The 15,431-nt window shown below is 37.2% G+C and overlaps 2 protein-coding genes across 3 annotated transcripts in view; one reads left to right on the top strand and one right to left on the bottom strand.

The window, feature by feature from the left end:
- Window positions 1-1,418: 1,418 nt before the first annotated feature.
- Window positions 1,419-14,461, bottom strand: LOC109030218 (uncharacterized). Its single transcript, XM_019041057.2, has 6 exons — window positions 14,003-14,461; window positions 12,137-12,291; window positions 10,819-10,926; window positions 10,005-10,215; window positions 8,121-8,387; window positions 1,419-5,881 (listed from the first exon to the last, which is right to left on the bottom strand). The coding sequence occupies exons 1-6, from the start codon at window positions 14,301-14,303 to the stop codon at window positions 5,265-5,267; spliced, it is 1,659 nt and encodes a 552-aa protein (XP_018896602.2). The 5' UTR covers window positions 14,304-14,461; the 3' UTR covers window positions 1,419-5,264.
- A 280-nt stretch (window positions 14,462-14,741) lies between these two features.
- Tmem214 (Transmembrane protein 214) overlaps window positions 14,742-15,431 on the top strand; it is a 29,774-nt gene continuing 29,084 nt past the window's right edge. The window contains exon 1 of one of the 2 annotated variants that reach the window (XM_072303421.1): window positions 14,742-15,204. In XM_072303421.1, the coding sequence (XP_072159522.1) occupies window positions 15,087-15,204 (118 nt within the window). In that variant the 5' untranslated portion in view covers window positions 14,742-15,086. The remainder of the gene's footprint in view (window positions 15,205-15,431) is intronic. The other variant, XM_019041056.2, reaches the window with a different exon arrangement.

Genomic DNA, 15,431 nt, shown 5'->3' with positions numbered 1-15,431 from the left:
ACATCACATTTGAGGCACATTTTGAGATATAATCATTACACGGATGTGTTCTTATTCCTTTGATTCATGTACTCCTGCAATTGTCAAGAAAACTCAGCCCTCAAAGGAAATAATCTCAACATGAAGCTCACTGGACTTGGTTCGGAGCTTTACTTGGATGGCACTATGGCAGAGAGTAACAGAAATGCACCATTTTGCACTAAGTTGGAATGGATAAAATGAGGTTCAACATGTTGTCTTTCTAGAGATAAATGTTGAAGACGAAGCCTAACATTTGTTCTCACATGTGAAACGGAACTGAGTGATAAAAACGAGGCGACAAACCGAGCTGGATTAAAATAACAGAAAAGAAATGCGTAAGATCCAAAAACTCAAACAATCTCACTCTGATTTGTGAAGAAGTTTCAATTTTTTTTTTTTTTTGACTGGTTGACTAGGTACTCCAAACTAACGTTGCTTTCCTAAATGTGACTTGGTGCGTTTCTGCTAAACCTAGCCTACTTGACTTTTGTCAGATCAAGACAAGATTCAAGATCTTTTCATGAAGGGAGTGCGAATCTGTCAAGTTCAGCAAGTGCCAGAAAATCATAAGTTTAAAAGTTAAATTTGGGAATGGAGAATTCGCACGCATATTTTTTATTGCTTCATCTGAAAGTGCCTGTAGACCTTATTTTCCAGTATTTTTTATAATTTTTTTTGGCTATGGGAAATAGTGTGAAAATGGATTTAGATGTGAGAGAATGCACCGACTAGTGACGTAAACTGGCAGCATTTCCCATTTAAACGCATGTATTTTAGCAAATTAGATCATTTTGTCATATCTCCTCCAATAATTGTTCAATTTATGAACCAACGGTACCTCGTGTTCAGCTCACTTGGTGGCGTCCCTGTCCATTCAAACGCGGAATTCATCAAATTTCAGACACCTGCAAATTGGACTGCATTTTGCAATTTGGAACTTAGATTCTGGCTGTTCTGGAGAAACACTTATGTGCATGGAGAAACTAATGGCACATGTGTTGTTTTTAAACGGAGCTAGAATTTATAGTTCCAAATTACAAAATGTAATCCAATTCTCCATTTCTGACAAGTCCTCTGTGTTTTTTGAAAATTTGGGTGCGGAAACATATACTGTGGTTCTTAAATTCTTCCTTTTTGTAATAGTCCATTTGAGTCGATGGTCTTTGTGCCAGGTTGACTTTTGTAGACCGCAAGGAAATTCAAGTCTGAAGAATTCTAAAACTAAACCCTTTCCTGATAGTCCCCGAAAGTATTAAAAAAAGTGAGTCGTTCAAGCTACAGCCCTTCAGCGTACACTCAATGATCATTGAATTTGCCGCAAGATGCCATGAATGAGAATGATAAGGGTCGGAAAGTACACCCAATTTGATCTAATCTTATTAATGGTAAGGTTAAAGTCTAATGTTATCTAATTTATTTCATCAGATTGAAACTACTGATTCGGGAAGGGTGAAAATCACAGCGGCTGGAGGAGATTAGTTCGCAATAAATTTATTCAATCAAGTTACAGAACTTGGTTAAAATAATAATAAATTAATACAACATAATAACAAAATAAAAGAGATACCTCAAATAAAACAAACAAAACTTCTGTCATCGCGAAGGTAAAGTAAGAGAATTAGTGAAGTAAAATGGTTGCCTCAGTTCATCACCGTCACAAAGTATCAATAATAAAGGAGTTCTACGTACAAATATTTTCACCAAAATTGAGATACATACTTGCACTTGGAGAGGAGCTTATGAAAAATAGAACTCTACATATTTACCATTATTATTTTATCTCAATAAAAATTTCTATAAAATTCGTCAATTCTAACTGAAATTTTCTCGTAATCAAAAATATATTAATTAACTCGGTCATTCATAGTATCCTTCAAATCAATATTTACATGGAAGATTGATCCATCAATCTTCCATTTTACAAAATCATGTATTCATGAATTTCACGACAATAAATTTCAGAGTTCAGAGAAATGTCATAACTTAGAGCCAATCACAATGTGGATACCTACCATCATAATAAGATTCTGTAGTGCTGAGTTCAGCTAATGCTTACTCTTTACATCAAAGAAAAATAAAAGAAAATCTTTGCTGTGAAGCCAATAACAATGAAAAGTTTCATACTCTGTATCTCTAGATACAAATGGAGGTTAAAAAAGGCATGTATTTAGTTTTTTCAAAATGACTCTGAGGCAGAGTGAAAATTCTAAATAAATTTTCTTCATATAGGTATATTCTGTTTTAAAGGATTGAGCGACATTGCATGACTAGACAGAACAGTGCATTAGCATAATTTTTTCTTTTTCAAAACAGGCTCCTACTTTTTCATATGGATTTTGTACACGACTCTCAACTGGACCGCGTTAAACAGAAAGGAACCAAGCCACATCAGCCATTGCCAAATTTAAATGGGCAATTTAATTTTTTACATGAAAACGGTTCTGCAGATTTTCGTGCAAATTTCAGTGAAAAATCGCCATAGTTTGAAGCAGATTCCTTTAAAGTTTCTAAGGAATCTGTACAAACGCTCTCTCGTAAAAAATTTAATTGCCCAGTTAAATTTGGCAATAGCTGATGTGGCTTGGTTCCTTTCTGTTAAACTCGGTCCAACTAAAGGTTTCTGTCAATCTCACACGAAGTATTCCTCACAATCTCTAATGTGAAGGGAGTGTCATCAAATTTTAAGGGACCAATGACCACAGCAATCAAAAGAGAACATTACACTGACAATAATTCAATAGTTCGTAAAGACAAAGTTTAAAATTTACAAAAATATAAACAAATTCAGGGAGGAAGTGGTGGATGAACAACTTTCATCTTCTCAACAACATTGAAATGATTTTGATCAAAGTTTAATACTGACAAAATCGGAATGTTCCAGTTATACAGCAGACCTTTTTTTCCTCTGTGATCAATCAACATGAATTGGAAAAGCTCTATGAACTATCTAATGGTATCTTCTGCGATCTAATTCCTCACTACAATTCCATCACCTCTTCTTTACACTCATTTGAGATAAACTCTACTGTGCAAATCACTTTCAGGTAAACCAATACCTGGTAAATGACACTTGCCATCACAGGTAATTACATTCTTCCAGAAAAAAGGAAAAAAAAAAAAATTCCATGGAAAATAGGCTTCAGTTCCTCAAAAACAGGATTGCAACTGTTTTGTGATGAAAACAATATTTTTTTGAGAATATACTTAGGCATGAAAAATTCAAATTTATTGGTTGAAACCAAGAGAGGAGTAGCATAAAGGGCTTTTTCTGGCCGCACCTGGATTGTGCTAACTGTTTTATTTATTAAATCTTCCAAGAACTAGTCCTGGGTAGACTCTTTGCCAAACATTTTTTAACCCGCACAAAGGCACTACAGCACCTTGAATCCAAAATTGCAGAATTGAAAAATAATTATTTTTATCAACTTTGATGACTGTTGTCACTCTCTCCAAGGATGATACCTGCATATTTCTTTCTGTACTTTTTGTTTCTAACCTTGAAAATAGGTCTCCTATTAAAAAGAGGCCATTGCTGCCATTTTAGGCCGAGTTTTAGGAGTTCTTGTAACTTGAAAATAAAGTCGGGTTAGCCTGATCATGAAATATTGCACTCTAATGAGTTGAATGAAACAGCGAATCTCATGCACCAGTAATTTTATGTGAGTACTTACTTCACAATGTCAGAAAAAAATTGTTTGAGCAAAGGTAGCTGAAATTTGTTTTTAGAAGTGATGAATATAAAATTAAGGGAAAAGCAGTCCCTTAGCAATGGGCATTTGTTGTAGAACATTGAAGATTTTCCTCAATTTACGCACAGATAATATAAAGTTGTAGGTCAAAATGTTGAATTTTTTTTTTTACCCACTTGAACAAAAACCGCTTTCCAGAGGAATTTTGCACTAGGAACTAAAGTCGATTTTCCGGTGGAATGATACATGTACATGTACCCCTTATCTTTGAGTATACTAAAACACATTTTTTTATTTGGACAACTTAAAATTGAGGAAGTGGGCTAACGCACTAACTGAGGACACTGATGGTAAAGGCTTATGCACGGAATAACAAGAACAAGACATTTGGTGGCGCTTAAATTTAGATATTATTTGATGTGATGTTCTTCATGGTTCCCTGAGCAGAATGAGCTTACATCAAACTTCCTATGAGCTAATCTTAAAAGAAAAAATAACCAGCCTTGAAGTGAAGAGTGAATTTCTTGACACTTATACATGCAATATCTGGTTAAATATTGAAAATCGAGAAGAGTTCAGTGATTACAGCGTCCCGCACATATTACAGTCTTGCATCTACATAAGAAGATGCTTGTGAGAAGGCCAAAAATTCACCAATTGGCCCTGTTTTCTTCTTTTTTCTTTTTTCTGTTATTTTTTTACATTGACTGACACGAAGTTCAATTTTAAAAGTTCATAGTGCTAAGGAAGTTGTGAGGAACATCATAGCAATCAATATCCAAATTTGGCCTGTGCTGAATTTCCTGATGTTCCGTGCGTAGTCTTTGAAAGAACATGAAGAGAACAGGTGAAAAAATAAAAAAAAAACATTGAAACAACCAAAGCTTAGGCTTTGCAAAGTCTTACAAAACAAAGATGGCTCTAAATCCTTGTTATCTCTGCCTTGTAAATATACAACATACATACAAACTCCGTGTTGTATATGACAGCACCTCGATATTTTAGGTTTCTGAGAGACAAGTGGACAAAACACTAGTATGGGACAAGACTCTTTCATTCTCTCGATTAAAATAATACAATCAAACTAAACCAGCTAATTTTGTGATGCGGCTGTCATAATACTTACGGGAAAAAAATTGAGAAAAATGTGGTAACATTTACAAGCTTTCCTCAAATTAATGAGAAACAACTGGTTCACAGTGGTCAGGCACTAACTTGCTGTGCTGTACGCTAAGAGGTAGGGGTGCAGGACTGCCATGCTCAAGAACGTAGTTTAGGAACTTCATAGGGATGTTGGAAAATTCGAAGGAATAATTCCTGCATATATTTCAAAGATCTCCCCTACAAATGAATTTTAATCTTTTGTCAATGTTAAAAAATTTCCAAAAATTGTTAAAAATCAATTGATAGGTCCAACATAACTAAAAATTTACGAACTTTCAGCAGATTTGGGAGCATCCTGCACCCTAAATCAATACTGTAGTACAGCAAACAAAATGAAACAAACAGAAAATGCCTTCAGAACAAGCCTAAACAAGCCTTTCAGATGAAGTCCTAGGACTTCATCTGAAAGGCTTCTTCAATTGTTCTCTGTTTGGTTCCTGCTTTTTTATTCTCTATTTTCCTTTTTTTGCTCGCATTGCCAGGCACTTCAGGTTTGACGAACTCAGACCGGCGCTTATTTCGTAGCTCGTAATCGCTAACAACTTGCCTCCGTCTCCTGTTTTCTTTGTCAAACTCTTCCTGCAATTTTAGGGCGAGCTCGTAATCTTCGTTGACTTGCCTCATTTTTTCTTTGCTATATGGTGACAATGACATTTTGTTTGCCCGATGGCTTTCTTGCAGTTGAGACTGCTTTGGTTTCCGGACTGAACAGGGCTCCAGTAATTGGGTCGACTTTTCACAGTAGCTCCTTATGATATCTTCTTCTAGTTCTTTCAATTCAGAAACATCCGAAATTTCTAGCGGTTCTGAAGGGACACAACTTTCATCTTCATCTTCAAAATCTGTCTCCGAGTCTGAGTTCCCTTGGTTGGCAGTCGATGTGAAGGCAAAAGCTCGCTTGTGCGGAGAGAATGACAGGCTTTTGTTCGGGGCAGTGGACCCTGCAGGCTGGAAAAAACTTTTGCAAATCGATGGCTTTACAGTCTGCGGTATAATTATGCGTTTAGCTGTGAACAAATAAGCAAAATATTTTTTTTAGCATACATATTTTGTGGTGGTGCAAGGCTAAAACATTGGCGCTAAAATACAAGAATTAGGCAATTAGGACTGCTTCCCTAGCAGGAGGGTAAGAAAAAGATTTTCTCCCAGAACACTTGGCATTTGGTTTTGAACAGAGACAGCCTGATGATACTACACTCTGCCGAATTTTCTTTCATGCTCTAATTTTTACCACTTTGGTAATGACAGCTGGCACCAGACAGAGTTTCCAAATTTAGTCTGGTATCAAATGCTAACATCTGGAAGATGCATAAATCTGACTGCAGGGTGATGAGCTTGTTTATCTGCAAAACAGTTGCGCTATATGACGTTTCGAAATCATGCTTCCTAGTTCTAGTTATTGCCATTTGATTTCTGACTCGAGTCCCAAAATGAGCAGGAATGTTACAAGGTCTGTTAGATTAGAAACCGAATTTTGGTGATAACTAGCCCATTGTGCGTCCAAATTCGGTTTCCTTAGACTTTCCTGATAGCTGATAACATTCTATAGAACGCGAGATTCACAGACTTTGTTTATTTTGATCAGTATTCATTCTGTGTCACCTTGAATACGAGTAAGTCAGGTGCGTTCTGCGATTTTCATCATGCGATCACTGATAGAGCAAAGATTTAACATTAAATTTTGTTTTACACTCTGTATACCTTGTACTGGAACCTTTGGTATGCTAAGTTACCAAGATCATTGTATGAGTTGTTCTCACTGTTTTGAGTGGGTTAAACGATTCAAAACTGGTCAGAAGTCCGTCGAAAATGAGGAGCATAAGAATCAACCATCAACGGCAACTGACATTTGCCACGTGGAAGAAGTGCCAGCAAAAGTGCTCGAAAATGGTCGTTTCGAGCTTGCTGAACAGTGTAATATTTCTGAAGGCTCTGTACATACAATTTTTATTATGTAGACATGCATCAAGTTTCAGCTAAACTTGCCCCTTGATTATTGTCCGTTGGACAAAAATCCAACCGAATGTCAATTTCCCTTTAGCTACATGAACATCCTAACAATGATCCTACATTTTTAGATAGGATAATTTTCGGTGACAAAACTTGAGAGTACGGCTACGATATGATTATGAAACTCCAATCATCCTTGAGGGTTGAGAAAGGTGGTGCAAGACCGAAAAAGGAGAGACAAGTTCGGTCAAACATAAAAATCACAGAACACCCATGAGGTTGCCTCACTTCAAGCCATATACCAACGAAGCTAATTAGAATTTTTCAAATTTGTGAATGTAGCGTTCTTTAGTACATTTCTAGCTATTAGGAAAGTTCAAGAAAACCTAATTCGGATGCATTGTGGGCTAGTTATCACCAAAATCCGGTTTCTAATCTAACAGGCCTTGTATTTTCAGGTGTGTCAGGTGCTAGCGCCTGACAGTGCGACCATTCTACTGTCATATTAGCCCAGAAATTGGCTTTTGATTGGTCCAATTTTGATTAGCTTTTTCTCCCCTTCAAAACGTTTTTTTTGAACTATTTAATAGACTTTAAGGTTTTTTTGTAAAATTTTACATGGGAAAAACTGAACAAAAACCCTGCAAAAATTCCTTGCCACTGTCCTTTCATGTTGTGAAATGTAAATAGGCTGATTTCGTTTGATTATATCTAATTTGAATTGGTTTTGCGGATGATTCCAGTTATAAAAAGTAATTCTTTTGACCATCTTAATATTTTCCCTCCTTGCAGTAACAAGACGGCCATCAGTCCCAAAGTTTGAATGTTCCTCTTGCAAGAAAGGTTTGTTCTGTGTACAAATTCCACGTTCTGATGAAAAATTTAATTTCAAATAGTCTGTCATTGGTTGATTTAGAGCTGGCAATTTTCTAGAGCAAGCCAGCAAAGAGCCTTCTGGGGAAGTCACTGATACAGCTTATGGTTGAGAGACACCCACTTTCATTTTTACTTGTGTTCATTGAAGCATTCTTGTCGGGACCTTAAAATAATTGATATAAAGCTTACATTCATTCTGATCTATCTTTCTGTCTACACTTACTGTGGCAAGTTAAGGACCATTCAGACACGGCTATCTTCATCACCCATACCTTTTTTTTTATCATACTTGAAAGCATGATAGGATTGATATTTAAAGTCTGTTATTTGTTTGGGATTCACAACTTGAAAACTTATCAAGATCATGGTCATGGATATTGTGAGAATTATTTTCAATTAACAAATTTTTAGAATACTTACAGGGAGAATCTTTCGTTGGAGTGACAGGAGATGGCCTGATTGGACGAAACTGGTTTGGGCCTTCTTTCGAGCTCCCACTGACAGGCAATTCACGATCTGATGAAAAATTTAATTTCAAATAGTCTGTCATTGGTCGATTTAGAGCTGGCACTTTTTTATAGCAAGCCAACAAAGAGCCTTCTGGGGAAGAGTCACTGATACAGCTTATGGTTGAGAGGCACCCACTTTCATTTTTACTTGTGTTCACAGAAGCATTCTTGTTAGGACCTTAAAATGAATACAGAACACCTTATTGATATAAAGCTTACTTTCATTGAAAAATATAAAAGACAATAAGAGTGAATACAAATTTTAGGACACAAAAGTAGCATTATCAGTCATACAATGCGATATGTACAAAACCAAATATTTTCAGAGAAAAAAAGCTTACTTGAGCCCACTAGAGCTGTTAAATAATCCTATACATATACTAGGGGGCTACGCCCCCTGGCCGCTACGCGGCCCAACCCCCTGAAGGCGCTCCGCGCCATCAATGGGCCGCTTCGCGGCCCTATTTTTACCCTCCTATCTGTGTTAGTTTCATTTTTCCCCTAAAAAATTACGATATGAGGTATACTTTAATTTTAAACATTACTTAAAATTACTTTAAAATTAAAGGACGCGTCTTGGAATGACTGCTTGATAAAATATTGCAGTAAAACAATGCACAGAGATAGTCACAGGTAATCATTAAGACTTTGCATGGGTCGGGGATCGAACCCACACCGAGTTCAAAATGGACGCTTTCGACGTCTTAGACGACTCGACCACCGCTCGACGTGTGGACTCAGGTGCGAATCTTGTGTAGATAAGTGTAGAGCTGATGCGCAGGCTACACAGCTACTGCGCAACCTCCTCGACCACTGCGCATCCTCCCGCGCATAGCGGTAGCAGTACCGGAGCATTCTATAAACTCACTCACTTTTATAACGTGATTTTAAAAAAACCTGGGTCCTTTTTCCAAAATCTGATTACAGCGGCTCATCTAGGGCCTATTACCTGTCGATTTACGCAAAAATCATGGAAATCGGCCCGGTAGAACGCTCAAACGAACTATGACAAAAAGTATAAATTTACATTGTTTAAATGAGAGAATTTGCAACTTTACCACGTAATATAAAAAAACCTGGGCCATATTTTGAAAATCTGAAAAGAGTTGGCTTATCTAGAGACAATTGCCCGTCGATTGCCGCAAAAATCATGAAAATCGGCCCGGTAGAACGCTGGAACTAAGCGTCACCAGTTTCGCCAAATTAGGAGGTCTTGGAGCTTATAGTATAGATATGGTTATCTGGGTGTTTTCCGGTCATTATGCTTGTAAAATTTAGCAAAAACAGTTGTACAACTTATAACAGCTCTGAAGAGTTAACAGAGAAGTGATTTGAAGTTTGAGAAAAAGAGAGGAAGATTTTTAATCGTTGCCTAGCTTCAACATTAAAATAATACATGGCAACTGAACCATTCAGTTGTATTATACTGGACAAACGCGACTGAAAAGATTGGTTCAGCATCTTTGCAAAACTTTAAAAGCACTTGCTTGGCGTTGTTTGCCATGAAAAATACATTTTGTAATGACAATGCTCAAGAGATTAAATTGGTCAATAGTAATTTTTATTTTGAATAACTGTCACAACTAGAGAACCATGAATAAGGAAAAGGAGAGAGGTTACTTGAGAAGGCTGCTGCAAGATTTTGATCGAAATCTAGGGCTGTTCTTTCATTTTTTGGTGAGCCTCTGAGAGTCTTCCATTATGAAACAGTAATGATAAGAGCACTCTTAACAATAAATTAAACTTAACCTTTTTGGAAATTTGATCAAAGCTACTGTGTTGAAAATATACGTACGTATAAAACTGTCAAGGGGTCCAATAACAGTATTTTCTTGGGGTGAGGAAATCGTGGAATTACTACTGGTAAAACCCTTTCCATGGCTGGAAACCATTCTTTTCTTTGACGTTTTGGAAAGAGTGTTCGTTTTTGGGGTTGAGGTCACTGCGTCATCAGAGAAACTAATAGATGAAGATGATGTGATGAGAGTGGGTTCTCGTCCTACAACCTGATGATAAAAACATCCATTTAAAAATAGACAGTTGCACACTGCTTGCTCATGTGCAAAACAGAAAAATAGAACAAAAAAACATAAGTGGGCATAATTTGGTTTTTCACTGCATTTTAAGTGATCATAGGACTAGTAGACAATCTTTACGCCATAAATCGAGCAATGTTTTTGTTACTACTTTTGTTTTCGAGACATACTTTGGTCATTTTCATCCTGGGTCTGCTCAATTTTTGGTATTTTTTCTAAAAGAAATGCACCATGTCTTTTTCGACTGAAAAATCAATTGCATTGTCTCTTTCATAACACTAAGAACATTACTGTTGCTTGGTTTTACTTGCAAAAAATAATTTTAGAATAAAGAATTGGCCTTTTATTTGATGAAGGAGAAACCTTGCAGACTAGGTTGTACCTGTAGCTTTTTCAAGGGTGAGGGTTTGGACCAAACCCTTATCAGAGTCTTCCCCTTGTCTTTGTCTAAAGTGGCTTGCCACAAAGGGATTCCCCCAGGCTTCGATGACGTAACTCGGCAAATCCCTCTTCTACCTATCTCTCCTCTAGAGCCCTGGATAGTCATACTTAAAGAAAAAAACGATCACTTACATCTGCTGTCTGCTCTGCAGTCAGTAACTGTCTTGCGATTTCTGCATCTTTTGCAGCCATTAGTTCTCTTTCTCGCTGTAGCGCCGCTGCTTTCTCTTCTTCTTCTTTCTGAAATCAAAGGAGGCATTTTAAGTCTGGTGACGATTCCATGGTCCATATTTGATACTCTCAGAAATAATATGTTTAGAGCACCTTCTTCAAGTAACACCTTTTCCTATCACCACTTCCAGGGTGTCTACAGATTTTTGAAAACCATTTTCAGGACCTTTTCAGGACCCTCAGAGTATTTTAGCCAATCAGGGTCTTCACTTACTACTAATTTTAATGGAAATCGAGTCCATCTTTATGAAAATTGCTGATGACTAAAGGAATCCATGATATGTATGTAAAATGGGGGGCATTTTTTCTACTCGACAACTACACTTTGACTCGCAAAAACCGATAATTTTTAAATTTTTCAGGACCTCGAGCTAAATTTCCGAACTTATTCATGACTTCGGGACCGGTCATGCCAATTCCGGACTTTTTCAGGAATTTCGGGACTTTCCGGACCTGTAGACACCCTGCACTTCCTGACCATTTCAAAAGAAGACCAAGAGCCATACTTTAAACAGAGGATTGTAAAAGATCTCCTGATTTTAGCGGTAGATCATTCCTGCTAAAAGGACTGTTCATCTTCGTGCCCAGTTAAGCAAGCCCTGATGCTAAAAAAGTGCAGACTTTATGGAAAAAAATTTTCTTTTCTAGGTAGAAACTAAAAAATTGGTTCCCAAAAACTTTCTTGTGAGATTAAAAAAAAGAAGTTGAGTCATTGGGTGTAGGAAGGGCATTTCTTATTGTTGCGGAGTTTCAGAATCTCCACCGCTAATTTATATCTTAGTGAGAAAACTATCGGGCAAATTTTCTGAAATTTTTAGTTTTTACCATTGTAAAATCATGAAGCAAATTCTGTAAAAATTTCAATGATTTCCATGCATTTGCTTTGATTATAGTAGATGGCATCCAAGAAATGCACTTTCAGCACCCAGTGCTTCAGTTTCCCTTAACTTTGAGAACTATTCCACTGTTACCACATTAGCAGAAAAAGTTATGCTAAATGTTCAGTATTGAAAATAATTAACCACTTTAAAATGAAAGATTATCTGCCTTAGTGATCCTAGTTCTCTTTGTTGACAACTTATGTTAGTTGTGTGTGTGCTACACCTTAATTTGCTTTATTGACTGATACATTTATTCCCTTTCACTTTACAAATATTAGAGAATAAAATGATTAATATGAAACATAGTTTAATAAACATGGGTAATTTTAGATTCTTACCTGAAGTTGCCTAACAATTTCTTCACTAGCCATTTCTTCTTTTTCCCTCTCTTTCCTTAGCTGCTCCTCGTACTCTTTCAATTGCCTCTGAAACTCTTCTCCCACTTCACCAGGCTTACTAATTTGGACGCTAGGACCACTTTGGTTCAGAAGTCCTGGAACATTGAATTCATACTTATAACTACAAGATTAATAAAAAGCACCTTAATGTTTTAACTAGTGTTTGAATCCCACAGGTGCTATGTCCCATGTGCACCTAAATAATTAAAGATGCAGCCTGTGCAATTGCGATACTAGAAGAAATCCGATCCTTCTGAGTTGCGACATATAAACCATTTATAACATTCCGAGCGATACCATAACGATAATCTAAATATCTCGGAAAAAAAGTGAATAATACTTTAGTGGGGTGCCATGATTGCCTCACACACAAAGCCTTGCGGTTTATGGTTGGAGCTTTTACGGTTAGCAAAGGGCCTTGCTTTATTTTCCTGTGCTAACAAATAAAAGGTGCAATGTCTGAGTAGACATATTGGAAACAGAATTGCTCAAGGTCCAACAACCCACATGGTTTGAATTACCTGCTGATTCATGGGCTGACATTAGCAAACCCAATATTATATTTGAACCCTCAACAACCCTCGGGGGATGTAGAGTCCCTTGCATAAGTAAGTAAGTAATGCAACTTTCATGAAGATCTATTGTAGGACTGCAAGAAAATTGTGAAGAGGGTAGGTAAATAGTTTTTGTTTTAAAATTTTAATTGACTCGACATACTATTGATCGATGGATACTTTTGAGTCTCTATTTCTGCTCTTAAATAACAGGAAGGATTAAGCCTTGCCAGCTTTGTGTGTCACACAAAGTGACAACACTGCTGATGTATTTGCACCCTATCTGCGCAAAGGGGGTTTGAATGGATGCAGAGGTAGACTCTCACAATAATGTAGGTGATCCACTCCATTACCACCACAAATTTGAGAGCTGTTTAGAACTTGGGAATTTTTTCAGAGTAAACCAGAGGTAGGTAACGTTTTTTTTTGCAAAATTTACACATGAAAGAGTGCATAAATTGCAAAACCGCTTGACATGTAAGAGCTCCATTCTCAATTTAATTTTTGAGATGGAGAGAAATCAGGAGAGTGTTTATGGTTGGAGCTTTTACGGTTAGCAAAGGGCCTTGCTTTATTTTCCTGTGCTAACAAATAAAAGGTGCAATGTCTGAGTAGACATATTGGAAACAGAATTGCTCAAGGTCCAACAACCCACATGGTTTGAATTACCTGCTGATTCATGGGCTGACATTAGCAAACCCAATATTATATTTGAACCCTCAACAACCCTCGGGGGATGTAGAGTCCCTTGCATAAGTAAGTAAGTAATGCAACTTTCATGAAGATCTATTGTAGGACTGCAAGAAAATTGTGAAGAGGGTAGGTAAATAGTTTTTGTTTTAAAATTTTAATTGACTCGACATACTATTGATCGATGGATACTTTTGAGTCTCTATTTCTGCTCTTAAATAACAGGAAGGATTAAGGCTTGTCAGAAGTTTACGTGTACTGACGAGGTGTTCGACCTTTTTGGCGATATTCTTTTGAGTTTGCTCTGGGAGATTCACTTTCTGTAAGTAGAGACAAAAGTGTGCACAAAGTCACACAACTGGGCTACGCCTGCAGCTAGGCAAAGTTCCATGTATGTTAAACGGTTATGACATCTTTGGGTCACCTGGTCTCTCTGCATGCAATCCTGAACTGACGTATTATCAAGTGACAATCTTGGAGCTCAGTTGTTTCAGCCCAGAATACCTTGGGTGCTAACTTGTCTCACTTATTTAGGAAACACATGTGTGAAGCAGTAACTTACGTTCTTCTACCCCATCATCCTCATCCCTCAGTCTTTTCGCAACTTCATCCGGATATTGGTGTTGAATCGTTGCCCAGAATGCCTCGTTCACCAGCTCTTTTTTCTTTGTGGCTCGGCGAAGCCAGCTTCCAAATCGCTTCTTATCCCACGGACACTCTAACTTATTGCACTCTACAGTGCTGTGAAAACAAGCTTCACATATTGAGTGGCTACATGGCATGGTCACTGGTTTGATTAAGATGCTTCTGCATGCGATGCAGAAGACATCTTCAAGGCTCAAAACTAATTTTGATTTACTCATTATTCCAAATCACACAACAATAAAACAGCACTAAGAATATTATTCTAGGATATCGTGGGAAACTGAAAAATTTGGAAATATGACACAAACGCAAGCCATAATGCAAAATTGCACACACCACACATAACCTCGTTCTTCTTCAAAACAACAGAGCAGTTGTCAGAGAAAGGGGCAAAACAAACGAAAATACCGCGCCAACCATTCTGGGGTTAGCCTTGGCCAATCATAACCACTGGATTTAAAGTAAAAAATTTAACCTACATTTTTTGACCAATCACAGCTATTTTTTGCAGTATAGGCAACTTCTTTACATTTTAGTGCACCTAGATGTACCGAGATGTAGATTTTAGTTTGGAAAGTTGCCAGGTGATTGGCTGAAATCTGAAATCTGTTACTGGTTGCTTGGACCATCTCAGACAGGACAGTCCTATCTATTTGTTTATAATCTGTCCTTTGCAAACTGGTCCGACGTGTCATCAACAAAACCGTGTCGTACATGTGAAATTTTCATTATTTCTCCTTTTTTAACCCTTTTAACCGATTGAAGAAAATTGTGCTAATCAAGTTGAAAGTTCTAACATAGGTCAAGCCTTCCTTCAGTTCTACCGGTTTAATCGCCCACATCAATTACTCTTAATGTTTTGAATCCTTATCACCAAATTTTAGTGTCAAGCACTCCTAAAAAAGTCTGAATTTTGATTATCAATCTCGTTTTTCACTCCAGGTGATTCATTCCGATTTTGTTTTCCTCTTTTTTTTGCACTAAACTTTTGTAGCAGTACCATGTCTGACTGGGAAGTAGTAGGTGGCAAGCACAAGAAAGAGAAGCCGTCCAACAAGAAAAACGCTAAGAAGGAGACTCAAAAGTTTCTGGACAAGGCTCCAAAGATTGAGGATATACGTAAGTCTCACAACTGTCTGTTAGTCCTGATATTCTTTAGTTTTTTATCTAAAATTCCACACATTCCCGCTAGCGCTCAAAAAACATTTTTTCCCTCTTGTACTTATCGATCTCACCTCATATTCATCTGTCTCTCTCTCTCTCTCTCTGGGCTTGTTGAGAATGTGAATTATAGGCAAGTTTCCAATTGCAAGCCTTGGAATTTCTGTACATCCTTCAACTTCAAC

This window comes from Bemisia tabaci, chromosome 8 (assembly GCF_918797505.1).
Source record: "Bemisia tabaci chromosome 8, PGI_BMITA_v3".
Classification (NCBI taxonomy): domain Eukaryota; kingdom Metazoa; phylum Arthropoda; class Insecta; order Hemiptera; family Aleyrodidae; genus Bemisia; species Bemisia tabaci.
This window is presented reverse-complemented; position numbering and strand designations above follow the sequence as displayed.